This window comes from Microcaecilia unicolor, chromosome 2, assembly GCF_901765095.1.
Source record: "Microcaecilia unicolor chromosome 2, aMicUni1.1, whole genome shotgun sequence".
Classification (NCBI taxonomy): Eukaryota; Metazoa; Chordata; class Amphibia; order Gymnophiona; family Siphonopidae; genus Microcaecilia; species Microcaecilia unicolor.
In genome coordinates this window covers 288,174,601-288,192,639 of record NC_044032.1, presented here as the reverse complement: position 1 = coordinate 288,192,639, position 18,039 = coordinate 288,174,601, and the positions used below count along the sequence as shown (strand labels likewise).

General features: G+C 44.3%; 1 protein-coding gene across 2 annotated transcripts in view; it reads right to left on the bottom strand.

Annotated features, from left to right (window-relative positions):
- ACO1 (aconitase 1) overlaps positions 1-18,039 on the bottom strand; it is a 241,233-nt gene that overhangs the window by 3,249 nt on the left and 219,945 nt on the right. For both annotated transcript variants that reach the window (XM_030194231.1, XM_030194230.1), the window contains exons 19-20: positions 16,343-16,465; positions 3,473-3,658 (exon numbers count right to left, since the gene is read on the bottom strand). In XM_030194231.1, the coding sequence (XP_030050091.1) occupies positions 3,473-3,658; positions 16,343-16,465 (309 nt within the window). The remainder of the gene's footprint in view (positions 1-3,472; positions 3,659-16,342; positions 16,466-18,039) is intronic.

Genomic DNA, 18,039 nt, shown 5'->3' with positions numbered 1-18,039 from the left:
TGGACTTGTACTTTAGGAATCTATCTAACCCCTTTTTAAACTCCGTCAAGCTAACCGCCCGTACCACGTTCTCCGGCAACGAATTCCAGAGTCTAATTACACGTTGGGTGAAGAAAAATTTTCTCCGATTCGTTTTAAATTTACCACACTGTAGCTTCAACTCATGCCCTCTAGTCCTAGTATTTTTGGATAGCGTGAACAGTCGCTTCACATCCACCCGATCCATTCCACTCATTATTTTATACACTTCTATCATATCTCCCCTCAGCCGTCTCTTCTCCAAGCTGAAAAGCCCTAGCCTTCTCAGCCTCTCTTCATAGGAAAGTCGTCCCATCCCCACTATCATTTTCGTCGCCCTTCGCTGTACCTTTTCCAATTCTACTATATCTTTTTTGAGATACGGAGACCAGTACTGAACACAATACTCCAGGTGCGGTCGCACCATGGAGCGATACAACGGCATTATAACATCCGCACACCTGGACTCCATACCCTTCCTAATAACACCCAACATTCTATTCGCTTTCCTAGCCGCAGCAGCACACTGAGCAGAAGGTTTCAGCGTATCATCGACGACGACACCCAGATCCCTTTCTTGATCCGTAACTCCTAACGCGGAACCTTGCAAGACGTAGCTATAATTCGGGTTCCTCTTACCCACATGCATCACTTTGCACTTGTCAACATTGAACTTCATCTGCCACTTGCACGCCCATTCTCCCAGTCTCGCAAGGTCCTCCTGTAATCGTTCACATTCCTCCTGCGACTTGACGACCCTGAATAATTTTGTGTCATCGGCGAATTTAATTACCTCACTAGTTATTCCCATCTCTAGGTCATTTATAAATACATTAAAAAGCAACGGACCCAGCACAGACCCCTGCGGGACCCCACTAACTACCCTCCTCCACTGAGAATACTGGCCACGCAATCCTACTCTCTGCTTCCTATCTTTCAACCAGTTCTTAATCCATAATAATACCCTACCTCCGATTCCATGACTCTGCAATTTCTTCAGGAGTCTTTCGTGCGGCACTTTGTCAAACGCCTTCTGAAAATCCAGATATACAATATCAACCGGCTCCCCATTGTCCACATGTTTGCTTACCCCCTCAAAAAAATGCATTAGATTGGTGAGGCAAGACTTCCCTTCACTAAATCCGTGCTGACTTTGTCTCATCAGTCCATGTTTTTGTATATGCTCTGCAATTTTATTCTTAATAATAGCCTCCACCATCTTGCCCGGCACCGACGTCAGACTCACCGGTCTATAATTTCCCGGATCTCCTCTGGAACCCTTCTTAAAAATCGGAGTAACATTGGCTACCCTCCAGTCTTCCGGTACTACACTCGATTTTAGGGACAGATTGCATATTTCTAACAGTAGCTCCGCAAGTTCATTTTTTAGTTCTATTAATACTCTGGGATGAATACCATCAGGTCCCGGTGATTTACTACTCTTCAGCTTGCTGAACTGACCCATTACATCCTCCAAGGTTACAGAGAATTTGTTTAGTTTCTCCGACTCCCCCGCTTCAAATCCATCCAAACAGTAGTGGGATGTGAATGTGTGAAGACCACATTGCAACCTTGCAAATCTCCTCTATGGAGGCTGATCTCAAGTGGGCAACCGATGCAGCCATGGCTCTAACATTGTGAGCTGTGACATGTCCCTCAGGAGTCAGCCCTGCCTGGGCATAAGCAAATGAGATGCAGTCTGCTATCCAATTTGAAAGTCTGTGTTGGCCAATGGCTACCTCCAACCTGTTGGGGTCAAAAGAAACGAAAAGCTGGATAGACTGTCTATAGGCTTTAGTCCACTCCAGACAGAAGGCTAAGGCTCGCTTGCAGTCTAAAATATGTAGTATACTCTCGCCAGGATGGACATGAAGTCTGGGGAAAAATGTTGGAAGAACAATTGACTGGTTAAGATGGAACTCTGACAAGACCTTAGGGTTCCCACCCCTGTTGGTCAGCATTTTACAGGACCAGGACACTGTACCAGTGACTTCACAGTGAGAATCCTGAAAGGTAACTTTAAAACCATACAAGAACATAAGACCTATGAAGTCAGAATGATTGAATATTTTAACACCCAACAAGGATCTGGGGTTCCTAGCCCATTATAAACCATAAAGCTGTATTTCTCTCCACCCCTCACCTATCCACACCCATCCTGTTAGAATATCAATGATATGCTTTGATGTCACCATGCATACCTCCTACCCACCCCCATCCTCCCACCCTGTCTGACTGTCATAGTAATGCTTGAATGTTTTCACTTATATACACTGTCAGCTAGCACATTTGCTTATTTCCGATCTGACGAAGAAGGGCAACCTTCGAAAGCTAATCAAGAAATGTATTAAGATATGTCCAATAAAAAAGGTATCATCTTATTTTCTTTTCCATGTTTTATTTTGTTTGATTTCTATTGATAACCTTTTAAATAGGGTAAGGCGATGATCAAATATCTAGGAATTTACCAAATCCCACAGTGGTTCCATTTATATGGAACTAATTTTCCTCCCCTGTTTGCTAAAGTTGTCAGGGATCTTGATAGATGGTCTAAATTACATATTTTCTGGATTGGTCATATGAGGGTTTTCAATATAAGAATTCTACCCAAATATTTTTATTTGTTCCAAATGCTCCCTGTAGTTCTGTTTTATAAGCTTAACAAGATACTTACTGATTTCATATGGCAGAGGAGGCACACGAGAATGGCATGGCAGTGTTTATACTATAGTGTAAATGAGGGAGGGTTACCACTTCCTGACATTATAAATACTATTTGGTGGCTCAGCTACCTGTAGTACTCTGAAGTACCAAAAATATGGGTTCAAACTGAACAAGCGATGGGTTTGTGTTGCACTAACTGGAAACTCAGGACATGTTAAAGGCTGTCCTAACTTTATTTGGGTTGTTATCCGAATACTGGATTGAGCATCACCACTATCCAGTGCTGAACCCAGATATTTAGTGCCAGCTACTATTAGATACTGCTTACAAATAAACAGATTTAATTCAGCTATGGTGGCTGGCATTTACAAACAATGCTGACCTCCCCAGCTGAAAAAAGGCATGCTGTTTTTACACAGTACATGATATAGACAAAACCCAAACACAGAAGCAACATTTCAGGAACTAAGCGAACAATGTTAAAATAAAGTGTAAACAACTCTCCTTTTTGGCATTAGACTCTTCTTGGCTTCTCATAAGTCCACAGAAATTATTAACAGACGAACTGGCACAGTGGCTTGCAGTCAATGCCATTCAATACCAGGTAGAATGGCAGGGTTCAGTCCTGAGCCAGGCCTCTCCTCTGGCAGGTTGAGATGGGAAAACTACTGTGTCAGCATTTGATTAACAGTGTGTCAAGAGCTGATGCTTATGTTAGACCACAGGAAAACTCTTCTGCCCAGACCTGAATTACCCACTGCTGTCTAGTTGCTGGCATGGCTCCACGTACCTTGATCTGGACTTGCATGCTTGGTGTGAGTTCTTTTGGAATGTTAATGGTGTAACGCTCACGTCCAGACAGCCCCAATATGTCTGCGTTCTCTCCTGGAAGGTACTGCAAGGGAATCACCCCCATTCCTACCAAGTTGCTGCGATGGATACGTTCGTAGCTCTCAGCAAGGACAGCTTTGATTCCCTGCAAAAATTCAACAGCATTAAATGTAGTTCAAATTCTTTGAGACTCACAATATTACCTTTGCCAGCTTGACATAAAAAGAATGGTTCTGTTCCAATACTTTGGTATGAAGAGATTTGGGGGGGGGGGGAGGGGGGAGAGAGAGAGAATGGCACAATTCCAGTTCTTTCAAGTAATTTTCTATTTTGAATATTCATGATCAAAATAAATATTTGAATCACAGCTTCACTGATCCAGGGATTCTACAACAGCATGAGACAACCTGAACTTTCTACATTTGTTTTTTTTGTTTGTTTTTTTTAATATGGATGCATAGTTTGTTCAACACTTCTCAGCAGCACCAAATGGCTACATCTCGCTGCTTTTTGGCAATACCACCACCTTGTAATGCATCCAAGCGTTTAGTACTGTGCTTCCCAATCCTCTTCTAGCCAGTCATGTTTTCAGGATATCCACGATGAATATGAATAAGACAGATATGCATACACTGAAGACCTGTTGCATGCAAATCTCTTATATATAGCCATTTTGGCCATCTGAAAACCCAACTGGCCAGAGGTACCTCCAAGAGAGGGGATTACAATTACAATTGGAGTTAATATTCCACTACAAACCATTTTTGGATCAGTGCAGGTTATAATATAAGAATACTAACATCATTAAAAAAAGTATATCATATTAAAATATAAATAATTATAACAATAATTAACACAATGTAAAAAATAGTGTAACACATTACATCAAATATTTTTTAAATAAATATGCATTTTAGCAATTTATGAAATCTCAACTAACATGGGATCAATCTCAATTCTAATGGAAGAGAATATCAACTTTGAACAGATGGATAAACAAAGCCCACTGAATAAATACATTTAAATTTTACACTCTTAAGTGAAGGATATTGCAGAACATACGAATCTTTTGATCAAAGAGAATGATTAGTTGACATTACTGCAATTAAATTGATCATATACTATGGAGATTGTCCACACAATATCTTATGTACTAATATACAAAATTTAAACTGGCAGCGAGCTTCTATTGGGAGCAAATGAAGGCTTCTCAATAAGGGTGTACCACTATCTGATCTTCATTTACCATATATTAATTTTGCTGCAGTATTTTGCAGTACTTGTGAACACCTAAGAGATGTCTTCGAGCAATCTATATACTGCGAGTAACAATAATCAAACTGTGACATCATCAGTTTTTGTACCACTAATTGAAAATGTTCCTGATTGAATAATTTTTTTAATATGCTGTAGCTGAATAATTTTTTAAATATGCTGTAGTTGTCAAAATTTGATGAATACTCTCCGAATCAATTGCTTGATTTGATCAGTCATAGACAAATTATAATCCAATAATATCCCCAAAACTCTTGAAGTTGTTTCCAAGACAAATGGTTTACCTAGGGGCTCATTTTCAAAGTACTTAGACTTACAAAGTTCCATAGTCTAAGTGCTTTGAAAATATGCCTTCATGTGTTCTACTAGGAGGGTCTTTTGAAGGTGATGTAACAAAGAGAATGTTGATCTTACCAATATTTAATTTTAATTTATATCGATTTACCCAGAAAATGAATTAAAATATGTTTAAGAAAAATAATGAGAATAATCCCTTGCTGCTCTGTGCCAGGAAAGTCTTCTGGCAAAATAAGACAGAGGAAATAGAATCAAAGCACACATATGTTTCTGTTCAACAGATAATGTAACATGATATCAAACGTTCCCTTGACTTTAGGCAAAAGGCTGAGAAGCGATGTACCTAACAAAATATCGGAGATCAAGGATTTGGAGTCAAATTAGACATGTGTTCACAATAATATCACTACTGTGCTGCCTTGAAAGAAGAAATTAGGTCTTATCTGCTAATTTGCTTTCCTTTAGTCCCTTCAGACTAGTCCAGAGAAGACTGAAAGGTTATACAATCCTATCAGCAGGTAGAGACTGAGAATTCTTGAGTGAGCCTATAACTGTCCTGTGCAATCCCTCGGAGAACTAGAGCCAGACCGAAACTAGTTTTTTTCAGTTTCAGCCGAAACTGAAACTGCCACCAAAATGGTTTATCCATTTTTAGCCAAAACTAAGTGCTTAAGTTTGGCCAGAACCAAAACCAAAACAATAGAAAAAGGCCTGAGTCTTGTTGTGTGAATGTATACTACCATCTTGCCCATAGCAGCAGAGTATATTTGACTGCTTGAAGCTGGAATGCGTAGAAGAGACTGGCTAAAGTAAATAAGCTGCTTGAAGGTAAGTTACACTCTAAATATTATTTCAATGCAGACTCAGAGCCTTAAGTTGTTCACATTTTAAAACTGTTTTGCTAGTAAATATATTGAAGTTGAATCTCTTTGGATCTGGGTTCTGTTTGGTATTATTCTGATGCACTGATTGAGCTCTCGGGGCCATTTACTGAACGTTAGTGTCTTGCCCATAGCAGCAGCAGCAGCAGTAGCAGCAGCAGCAGTTAGAGCACACTTTTTGCTACTAGAGTCAAGCTGCTGCTGCTGCTTTTGTTGCCAGAGCAGGTGATCTGCTTCTTTTGCTGCTGGAGGTGAGCTCTTCTTCCGGGGCCAGGGAAGGGTTTCAGCACCCACTGTAAACATGAGAGCAGTTTTAGCTGTAACTGATACCCCACAGAAAGTTTTTTTTTCCAGAGTTGGCACCCAAGAAGCGTCGGCGCCGAGAGGATCACTCACCCTCGATACAGGAGGTGCCGATGCATCAGTCTCCTAGCAGCCCGATGCCTGCTTCCGAGCCTCCACGGATTCTGACACCGCCTGTCCCACCGACCCTGCAGCCTTCTCCGATGGCGGCTCTCGACGAGCGCATCTGGGCCTTGCTTCCAGAACTTCTGGAGGGACCGCTACATCAGTCAGCTTTGGTGTCAGGGGTGCTTGCACCTTCTGTACCATCTGCAGCAGTGGTGTCTGGCCCTTTACCTGTGTCAGCTGCCACCCAGGTCGACTCCCCTCCGACATCGGGGGAGGGAGCTTCACCGCAGTCGGACAGGGCATCGACCTCTCGACATCGCCATAGAGGGCATCGTTCCTCGGCGTCGAGGCAGGTCCAGTGTCAAAGCACCTTAACTCGGGTTTTATCCGACACTGAGCAGGAGCGTTCGTGGGAGTCAGATGAGGATCCCAGGTACTTCTCTTCTGATGAGTCCTTTGGGATTTCCTCTGATCCTTCCCCTCCACTAGAAAGGAGACTGTCTCCACCAGAGAGTCTGTCCTTTTCCTCTTTTGTCTAGTAAATGGCTACGGCTATTCCCTTCCCTGTGGAGGTTGAGGATGAGCCCAGGACTGAGATGCTCGAGGTCTTGGATTATTCTTCTCCACCTAAAGAGGCTGTGACAGTTCCTCTGCATAAGGTACTGAAGGAAGTCCTTATACGAAACTGGTCAGCCCCTCTGTCTGGCCCCATGGTCCCGAAAAAAGCTGAATCCCAGTATCGGATCCACGGTGAACCTGGGTTGATGAGGTCTCAGTTACCCCACAATTCCATGGTGGTGGACTCCGCCTTCAAGAGAGCCAGGAGAACTAGACACTATGCTTCTGCTTCGGCACCCCCAGGCAGAGAAGCTAGGACTCTTGATTCTTTTGGGAGGAAGACGTATCAGGCCGCTATGCTCTCTGCCAAGATCCAGTTATACCAGCTCTTCACGAGCGTAACTTGCGGAACTCGATACGCAGTGCTTTTTTTGTGCTGGTACGCAACGGTACGGCGTACCGGCACCTTTTTTTGCCCGCCCCGCCCCCCCCCCCCCCCCGCGACACTCCGGGCGAGTCCTGCACTTAGTTTTTTTTTTTAAGACTCAGAACGCGCGAACGATGCAGCCGGCAGCGATTGAAAGAGGCTGTCTGGGCTGGCGTCTGCATCGGAGCTTCCCTCACCCTCTGCGAGTCCCGCGAAACAGGAAGTTGTAACAACGAAGGCGGGACTCGCAGAGGGTGAGGGAAGCTCCGATGCAGACGCCAGCCCAGACAGCCTCTTTCAATCGCTGCCGGCTGCATCGTTCGCGCGTTCTGAGTCTTAAAAAAAAAAAACTAAGTGCAGGACTCGCCCGGAGTGTCGCGGGGGGGGGGTGGGGGGGAGAAGGATTGGGGAGACAAAAAGGGAAACCAACAGAGGGAAGGATTGGGGAGAGAGAGAGAGAGGGAAACCAACAGAGGGAAGGATTGGGGAGAGAGAGAAAGAGGGAAACCAACAGAGGGAAGGATTGGGGAGAGAGAGAAAGAGGGAAACCAACAGAGGGAAGGATTGGGGAGAGAGGGAAAGAGGAAAACCAACAGAGGGAAGGATTGGGGAGAGAGGGAAAGAGGGAAACCAACAGAGGGAAGGATTGGGGAGAGAGGGAAACCAACAGAGGGAAGGATTGGGGAGAGAGAGAAAGAGGGAAACCAACAGAGGGAAGGATTGGGAAGAGAGGGAAACCAACAGAGGGAAGGATTGGGGAGAGAGGGAAAGAGGGAAACCAACAGAGGGAAGGATTGGGGAAAGAGGGAAAGAGGGAAACCAACAGAGGGAAGGATTGGGGAGAGAGGGAAAGAGGGAAACCAACAGAGGGAAGGATTGGGGAGAGAGGGAAAGAGGGAAACCAACAGAGGGAAGGATTGGGGAGAGAGGGAAAGAGGGAAACCAACAGAGGGAAGGATTGGGGAGAGAGAGAAAGAGGGAAACCAACAGAGGGAAGGATTGGGGAGAGAGGGAAAGAGGGAAACCAACAGAGGGAAGGATTGGGGAGAGAGGGAAAGAGGGAAACCAACAGAGGGAAGGATGGGGAGAGAGAGGGAAAAACAGATGGAAGGATTGGGGAGAGAGGGGAAAAACAGATGGAAGGATGGGGAGAGAGAGGATAAACACAGATGGAAGGATTGGGGAGAGAGGGAAAAACAGATGGAAGGATGGGGAGAGAGAGGGAAAACAGATGGAAGGATGGGGAGAGAGAGGGGGACAAACAGATGGAAGGATGGGGAGAGAGGGGGAAAAACAGATGGAAGGATGGGGAGAGAGAGAGGGAAAATGGAAGTATGGGGAGAGAAAGAGGGAAGACGCTGGATGGAAGAATGCAGAAAGAAATAGGGGAGACACTGGAAGGATGGGGAGAGAAAGCAGAGCTGCTGGATGGAAAAGGGGAATAGAGAAAGACTGGAGAATAAGAGGAAGGGGCATGGGGAGAACAAGGGTGAGGAAAAGATGAAAAGCCACAGGTAGATGAAAGAAATTAAAGAATGGATAGTAAGAATGAATTAAATCTGGACAGAGAGAGAGCCTGAAAAATATTGAAGAAAGCAAAGAAAAATGAGACAAAAATGACAAATGGCACAGAAGAGTTAAGCGAAAACAAAGGAAAGCAGAATCACAGACTGGGACCAATATGGAAAGAAAAACAGTCACCAGACAACAAAGGTAGAAAAAAATCATTTTATTTTCATTTTAGTGTTTGTAATATGTCCAATTTGAGAATTTACATTGGCTGTCTTATTTTGAACTGGGTATACTGGAGCTGTAAGAGCTTACAGAGATTATTTATCATGAAAAAAAATCACGTTATTTTTTTCTCCTATAGTACTATAATATTTTCAATGATGTCTGTTTATATGCGCCATGGCTGGTATAGGGGTGTGTGGTTAATGTGGGTGTGGCTATCATAGGGGTGGAGCCATATATGGTGACCCCGCCCATAGTGAGTACCGGCACCTTTTTTTCTACAAAAAAAGCACTGTCGATACGTCAACTGTCCAGCTTGGTTGAGACACTCCCTACGGAGCTGGTCAAGCCTTTTCGCCAGGTGGTCAAGCAGCAGAAGGTGTGTCGCAAGTTCCTGGCCAGGGGTACTTTTGACAGTTTTGACGTGACATCCAGAATCGCTGCTCAAGGTATAGTGATGCTCAGACTCTCATGGCTGCGTGTCTCTGACCTGGATCATTCTGTCCAGCAGTGGATGGCGGATGTTCCTTGCCGGGGGAACAATCTTTTTGGAGAAAAAGTAGAGAATCTAGTTGATCAAATCAAGAAGCATAACGATGCTATGGATTCTCTCTCCCACCGGGCGCCTTCTGCTACTGCCTCCTCATCTAGGTGGTTTCTTGGAGGGAGGAGGAGTGCCCCCATACCTACTCTAGGCGTAGGTACACTCCTGCTTCTCAGCAGCCTACCCAGGCTCAACCCCAGTGCACTAGTTCTCGTCAACAGCGTGCGACTAAGGCCCATTCTGCTCCCCAGAAAAAGCAAGGGACGGGCTTTTGACTGGCTCCAGTTCAGCATAGGATCAGTAAAAGTGTCCATTCCAGATGACTCACCAGTAAGGGGGAGGTTGATGTTTTTTCACCGAAGGTGGCCTCTCATAACCTCCGACTGGTGGGTTCATCAAATAATCCGGTTAGGATACACTCTCAATCTGGAATCCGAACCTCCAAATTGCCCACCAGGAGCTCAATCTTACAGTTCACAGCACAAACAGGTACTTGCAGAGGAACTCTCCGCCCTTCTATAGGCCCAAGCGGTCAAACCCGTTCCACCAGGGGAAGAAGGACTGGGATTCTATTCCAGGTACTTCTTTGTGCAAAAGAAACCAGGGGGATGCATCCCATCCTAGACCTAAGGGACCTGAACAAATTTCTAGTTCGAGAAAAGTTCAGGATGGTTTCCCTGGGCACCCTTCTTCCCATGATTCAAGAGAACGATTGGCTATGCTCTCTGGACTTAAAGGATGCTTACACACACATCTCGATACTTCCAGCTCACAGGAAGTATCTTTGATTTTGGCTGGGAACTCAGCACTTTCAGTACTGTGTGCTGCCTTTTGGTCTGGCGTCTGCACCCGGAGTATTCACAAAGTGTCTAGCTACGCAGACTGGGAGTACATGTGTTCCCTTATCTCGACGATTGGCTGGTGAAGAGCACCTCGAAGGCAGGTGCTCAGCAGTCCATGCAAATTACTATTCAGGTGCTAGAACTACTGGGGTTCGTAATCAATTACCCAAGTCCCATCTCACTCCAGTCCAAAAGTTGGAATTCATTGGAGCCCTGTTGAACACAAAGACAGTTCGAGCTTATCTTCCCGAGGCAATGGCAGACAACCTCCTGTCCCTGGTGTCCATAGCTTGAGCATCTCAACAGGTCACGGCTCGGCAGATGTTGAGGCTTCTGGGCCACATGGTCTCCACAGTTCATGCGACTCCCATGGCACGCCTACACATGAGATCGGCTCAATGGACCCTAGCTTCCTAGTGGTACCAAGCTGCGGGGAGTCCAGAGGATGTAATTCAACTGTCCACCGACTTTCGCAATTCTCTTCAGTGGTGGACGATTCAATCCAATTTGACCTTGGGACATCCAATCCAAATTCCTCAGCCACAAAAAGTGCTGATGACAGATGCATCCTTCCTGAGGTGGGGAGCTCATGTAGATGGGCTTCACACTCAAGGAGCCTGGTCCTTTTGGGAAAAAGGTCTTCAGATCAATCTCCTGGAATTGCGGGTGATCTGGAATGCTCTAAAGGCTTTCAGAGATCGGCTGTCCAACCAAATTATATTGATTCAGACAATCAGGTTGGCATGTACTACACCAACAAGCAGGGGGGCATTGGATCTCGCCCTCTGTGTCAGGAAGCCATCCAGATGTGGCTTTGGGCTCACCATCATGGCATGTTTCTCCAAGCCACTTATCTGGCAGGCGTAAACAACAGTCTGGCCGACATGTTGAGCAGGATAATACAACCTCACAAGTGGTCACTGAACATGGGTGTAGTCCGCAAGATCTTCAAAGCATGGGGCACCCCCTCGGTGGATATTTTTGCCACTCAGATCAATCACAAGGTCCCTCACTTCTGTTCCAGGGTTCAGGTCCACAACAGACTAGCGTCAGATGCTTTTCTCCTGCATTGGGGGACAGGCCTTCTGTATGCGTATCCTCCCATAACTCTGGTGGGGAGGACTTTGCTGAAACTCAAGCAAGACTGCGGAACCATGATCCTGATTGCACCCTTCTGGCCGCGTCAGATTTGGTTCCCTCTTCTTCCGGAGTTGTCCTCTGAAGAACGTTGGAGATTCGAGTGTTTCCAACCCTCATCACCCAGAACGAGGGGTTGCTTCTGCATCCCAACCTCCAGTCTCTGGCTCTCACAGCCTGGATGTTGAGAGCTTAGAACTCGCCTCCTTGGGTCTTTCAGAGGGCGTCTCCCGAGTCTTGCTTACTTCCAGGAAAGATTCCACGAAGAGGTCTTACTCTTTTAAATGGAGGAGGCTTGCCATCTGGTGAGACAGCAAGGCCCTAGATCATCTTTCTTGTCCTACACAGACCCTGCTTGAATACCTTCTGCACTTATCAGAGTCTGGTCTCAAGACCAACTCCGTAAGAGTTCACCTTAGTGCGATTAGTGCTTATCATCACTGTGTAGAAGGTAAGCCTATCTCTGGACAGCCTTTAGTTGTACGCTTCATGAGAGGTTGGCTTTTGTCAAAGCCCCCTGTCAAAGCTCCACCGATGTCATGGGATCTCAATGTCGTTCTCACCCAGCTGATGAAAGTTCCTTTTGAGCCACTGAATTCCTGCCATCTGAAGTACTTGACCTGGAAGGTCGTTTTCTTGGTGGCTGTTACTTCAGCTCGTAAGGTTAGTGAGCTTCAGGCCTTGGTAGTGCATGCACCTTATATCAAGTTTCATCATAACAGAGTAGTCCTCCGCATGCAACCTAAGTTCCTGCCAAATGTGGTGTCGGAGTTCGATCGGAACCAGTCAATTGTCTTGCCAACATTTTTTCCCCATCCTCATACCCGCCCTGGCAAAAGCAGTTTACATACCTTGGACTGCAAGACAGCATTGGCCTTTTACGTGGAGCGAACAAAGCCATTCAAACAGTCCGCCCAGTTGTTTGTTTCTTTCGATCCCAACAAGAGGGGAGTCACCATCGGAAAACGCACAATCTCCAAATGGCTAGCAGATTGCATTTCCTTCACTTATGCCCAAGCTGGGCTGACTCTAGAGGGCCATGTCACGGCTCATAATGTTAGAGCCATGGCTGCGTCAGTGGCTCACTTGAAGTCAGCCTCCATTGAAGAGATTTGCAAGGCTGCAATGTGGTCATCAGTCCACACATTCACATCTCACTACTGCCTTCAGCAGGACACCCGACATGACAGTCGGTTTGGGCAGTCAGTGCTGCAAAATCTGTTCGGGGTTTAGGATCCACCTCCACCCCCCAAACCCATTTTTGTTCTGTTCCAGGCCGCACTCTCAGTTAGTTGTTTATGGTTTCAGGTCAATCTATGTTATGTCCTCGCCATTGTGAGGCCCAAATGACCAATGTTCATTGTTTTGAGTGAGCCTGGGTGCTAGGGATACCCCACATGTGAGAACAAGCAGCCTGCTTGTCCTCGGAGAAAGCGAAGATACTTACCTGTAGCAGGTATTCTCCGAGGACAGCAGGCTGATTGTTCTCACTCCCCTTTGGAGTTGTTATTTTTTTCTCTATAAGCTTTTGCATTTAACTGAGAAGTGCTCATGCAACGGGTGGGAAATCAGTCCGTGCATGCACGGTGCGCGCTGCACGCGTGCCAGAAGACTCTGGCAAAACTTTTTAAATATTTTGCTTGCAAAATGCCGATTCCTGGGCCGACACGGACGTCGACCCACATGTGAGAACAATCAGTCTGCTGTCCTCGTAGAATACCTGCTACAGATAAGTATCTTCGCTTTACTGTGAAGACTTTGCCAACTGACAATCTAGAGTATTTGGCATAATTTTAGACTCTAAACTTACCTTTGAGGCTCAAGTTAATAATCTTGTCAAGAAGATATTCTTTAAGTTGTGACAACTACAAAGTATTAGATCTTCTCTTAGCCCTGATAATTTCAGAACTATTGTGCAGAATATGGCAGCGAGATTAATTTTTGGCCAGGGTAAATTTCAGAGAGCTACTTCCTTGCTGATTCACATTGACTCCTGGTAAAGGCGTGTACTTAGTTTAAATTAGCATGTACCTAAGTATATAAGTATTGAAATACTGGGACAGACCGAAGGTCCATCAAGCCCAGCATCCTGTTTCCAACAGAGGCTAATCCAGGTCACAAGTACCTGGTAAGATATTTTATGCTGCTTATCCTAGAAATAAGCAGTGGATTTTCCCCAAGTCTGTTTTAGTGTTTAGTGTGTAAGACTTTACATGGAATGAGCACTTTTTCATTCTCTGAAATGCTGGTTTTTCTAGCTAAATGTTGTAATTTTTATTCAAATATGAACCTACAATTAGGCTAGGCAAAGGGCAGTGGGAATGACCATGCCAAGGGACCAGGATGGCAGTAACCAGTCCTTTATTTGTATTTAGACATAAAACAGAGATCAAAACTTGACAAGTGGTGGACCCAACACGGGCCTGAGGAAGCTCCTTTTTTAGGAGTCCTATTATATAATAGACAAAACTAGTATATACATGCAATGCAGATAACAGTAGACTGAGGAACCCTCCAGGCTGAAAAAATGCAGCTGACTTTCAATCTTCCTAGAAGAGCTTGTTTCTTCACTTTATTTCATGATTCAGTCAATGGATGTTTCACCCCCCCCCCCCCCCCCCCCCACAAGTACTTTGCTCTTAAACACAGCTGCTTCAGAATTACACAGACCTCAGCCACAAATGGGAAGTTTCAAAATTCTGTACATTGCTATTGCCAAACGCTGCAGTGGAGCTTATTCTGTGAAGCAATGTTAAGAGTGAAGCGCCTGGGGAAGTGAAACATCTGTTGACTGAATCATGAAGTAAACTGAAGAAACAAGCTCTTCAAGGAAGATTGCAAGTCAGTTGCATTTTTCCAGCCTAGAGGGTTCCTCTGTTCTGGTGTTATCATCTGCATTGCCTGTATATACTAGTTTTGTTTGTTATATAATAGGACTCCAGAGGAAGGCTCTACAGCCGAAACACAGCCCGTGTTGGGTCCGCCATTTGACAAATTTTGTCCTCTGTTTTATGTTTAAATACAAATAACGGACTGGCTGCTATCATCCAGGTCCATTTTCATGGTCATTCCCACTGTCCTTTGCCCTGCTTGTTTTTTTTGGGAGTGTTTTGGTTCCCCTAAAATTAGGCTTTCCATCTATTTAGAAGATTCATCATAAATCAATTCTTGAACATTCTTTTTCTTATCAAAGTGCTAAAGTATGGAATGATATTCCAATGCAAATTAGACTAATCCCATTTTACACTTGATTTTGCAGAGCTTTAAAGGCATATCTCTTCTACAAATGTTTGGCAATCTAATAAATGATTTTACAATTTACTACTTTAGAGATGTAACTATACATGCTATGATGCACTTAAGATTACTGTTGTCTTGATAATTGTAAATCTCCTCTTTTGTGAAATATAAACCTTAGAACAGAACTATGCGTAGTTCCAAGCTCAGTATATTTTATAGTTTATTAAGAGACTTTCTATACCGCCCTTCCTAGACAGGTCAAAGTGGTGTACAGACTAAAAAAGAAAGTTGGAAAAGAAAGCTATCATTAAAAGAAAAGAAGAGGAGTGGCCTAGTGATTAGGGTGGTGGACTTTGGTCCTGGGGAACTGAGGAACTGAGTTTGATTCCCACTTCAGGCACAGGCAGCTCCTTGTGACTCTGGGCAAGTCACTTAACCCTCCATTGCCCCATGTAAGCTGCATTGAGCCTGCCATGAGTGGGAAAGCACGGGGTACAAATGTAACAAAAATAAATAAATAAAAGAAAATTCATCCAAGAGATAGGCAAGTTAAAAATGTAAATTAAAACATAACACACACTCAAAGGAGGCAAACTGATTAACTCATAACAGACCACTGTCCCAGATAATGTTAGCCCTGTGATAGAGAATATGCTTGCTCAAAGAAAAACATTTTCAAGGTAGCCTTAAAAGATTTAAAAACAGACAGCTCATATACCATTTGAGGAATAGAATTCCACAAGGCAGGGGGCCAAAAAATAAAAATAAGATGGAATACCCAGTAGATTTGTAACAAGCTGTTTTGGGCAAAGGGAACTGTTTTACGCGAGAATGCTGTGAAACATTTTGAGTCAAGTGGCTACAAGCTGGTGTCACTCAGATTTCTATTAGCTAGTTCCTGCCACCTTTAATGTTTAAAATGTGGAGCATGCAAAGAATGATTAAAGGTATGTCTCAAAGAAAATCTGATCATTAATGTTTATATGATTCTCAAGATACCGTTCAAACATGTTCTGCTAAGTCATATTACTTGTACCTGTGCTTGGAAATTTGACAAACTATAAGTTATATACTTAAAAATATAGTGATGGAAAAGGGTGGTGGTGGGGCAGAGTAAAGAGGGAGGGGGTAAAAAATCTAGTAGTGGAGTAACGGAAGTAGAAGTAGTGAAAGGGATGATGGGATAAGGGAAGGAAGAGGTGAGAAGTTATGGGAGGGTTTACGTTGAAACTTATGATTTATGTGGTGTATGAGTTGGCACCCTGAAGAGACAACTGGGTTCCAGCATTATGTTGTAATGTTGCTACTAATTTTAAAACTTAAATTAAAAAGTTTTTTTTTAATGTATGGTAAGCTCCCCAAGCAATAGACAGCTATTCTCAGTGTCTTTGTTGTATGTGTGAGGTACTATTACGGCTTAGCTCAGTTATTGTATGTGCCACTAAAGCTCTGAGAGGAGCTGAACTGTGGGCTTCTGACTCACCAGCAGAAAAGGCCCCTTGGCTGCCCAGTCTCTGGAACTTCCCGAGCCGTACTCCTTCCCAGCCAGGACAATCAGAGGATAGCCTGCTTGTTGATATCGCTCAGCAGCATCAAAAATGTCAATCTGACAAGACATGTAAAATTGTGCATCAGTTATATTATCCTGTCACAAAATACCAAGAGTACTGGTCTTGAACAAAAGAACCCCCAGATTTATTACAAATTCAGATAGCTTTTATTAGATCAACAGAAAAATCTACTAAAGGTCAAGTACATAAGCTTTGAGACTCCACCGTTCTCTTCATACACCCTCTGATGTAGAGGACCCTCCTCTTTTCCTCACATTTCCAAGAAGACTAACACAGCAATCACACCACTTTATTCAGTGACACAAAATTATTGGAAGGAATTTTCTTTAGTGACAGTTATTGTCATAGGTGCCAACATTTCAAAATGACTGAGGGTGCCAAATTCAATACATATTACCTTTCCCTGGACACAATGAAGGAACTTGCTCAACACAGGGGTGCTCAACACCCAAAGAGCGAGCTCTTATGGTTTTGAACAGTAAAACCAGGCATTTAACCACTCCCGAAGAAATCCTGTAAATTATTGAGATAGGGGTCCATCTACTTTCGCCTCTGGCCTACCCAGCAGCAGTGTGCCACTCGTGTAACTGGAGGGGATCCCCAAGTCCTGCCAGCCAGTAGCACAGTAATGGGGGAGGGGAAGGCGGCAGTCTGCCATAGGTGCCATTTTAGCCAGGGTGCCACCCAGCAGCAACATAGCAGATGCCCCACCAGCTGAAGACTGTCACCTCCCCCCTCCTGGCAATGGTGGGTCTCTTAACTGCAGTACCCCCCCCCCCCAACACACACATACACACACACGATACCTTTTAAATCCTTCTATTTTTCACCAGAAGCAAAAAGGAATCCTACTCTTTGTCAGCAGCAATGCAAAAGTAGTGAGCCCAAAGTTTGCAGGACCAGGAAGTTATGCCAGACGAAAGGCTTGAGCCGGCGTGAGCAGTAGGTAGGAGTCCTTGCTCACTGCCGATTTCAAGTTTCAAATATTTCATATACTGCGCTTGGAGCACTCTTCAGAGTGGTTTACAATTTAAAAACATAGTGGGAAAAGAAATAAATTATAAAATAGGAGAGAAATAAAAAGAGAATAAAAAAAAAAGTCAGAAGCTGAGGGCTCTTCCGCTTGAAGAAAAGACGGCTGAGGGGAGATATGATAGAGGTCTATAAAATAATGAGCGGAGGGGAATGGGTAGATGTGAATTGTTTGTTTACTCTTTCCGAAAATACTAGGACTAGGAGGCATTCAATGAAGCTACAAAGTAGCTTTTCCTAAAGGAAAAGTCCATAAACCATTATTAAATTGACTTGGGGAAAATCCACTGCTTATTTCTGGGATAAGCAGCATAAAATGTATTGGACTTTTTTGGGATCTTGCCAGGTATTTGTGACCTGGATTGGCCACTGTTGGAAACAGGATGCTGGGCTTGATGGACCTTTGGTCTGTCCTAGTGTGGCTGTAGTTATGGGTAAGGTATTTAGTAGGTATTTAATTTTTAAGTTTAGGGGACAGAAGGGGAGCAAGGTAGTTAGAGAGGGATGAGGAGTTGGGGGGGGGGGGGGGAGGAAATACCTGCCCATCCAACTTACCTACTGGCCCAATCAACAAATG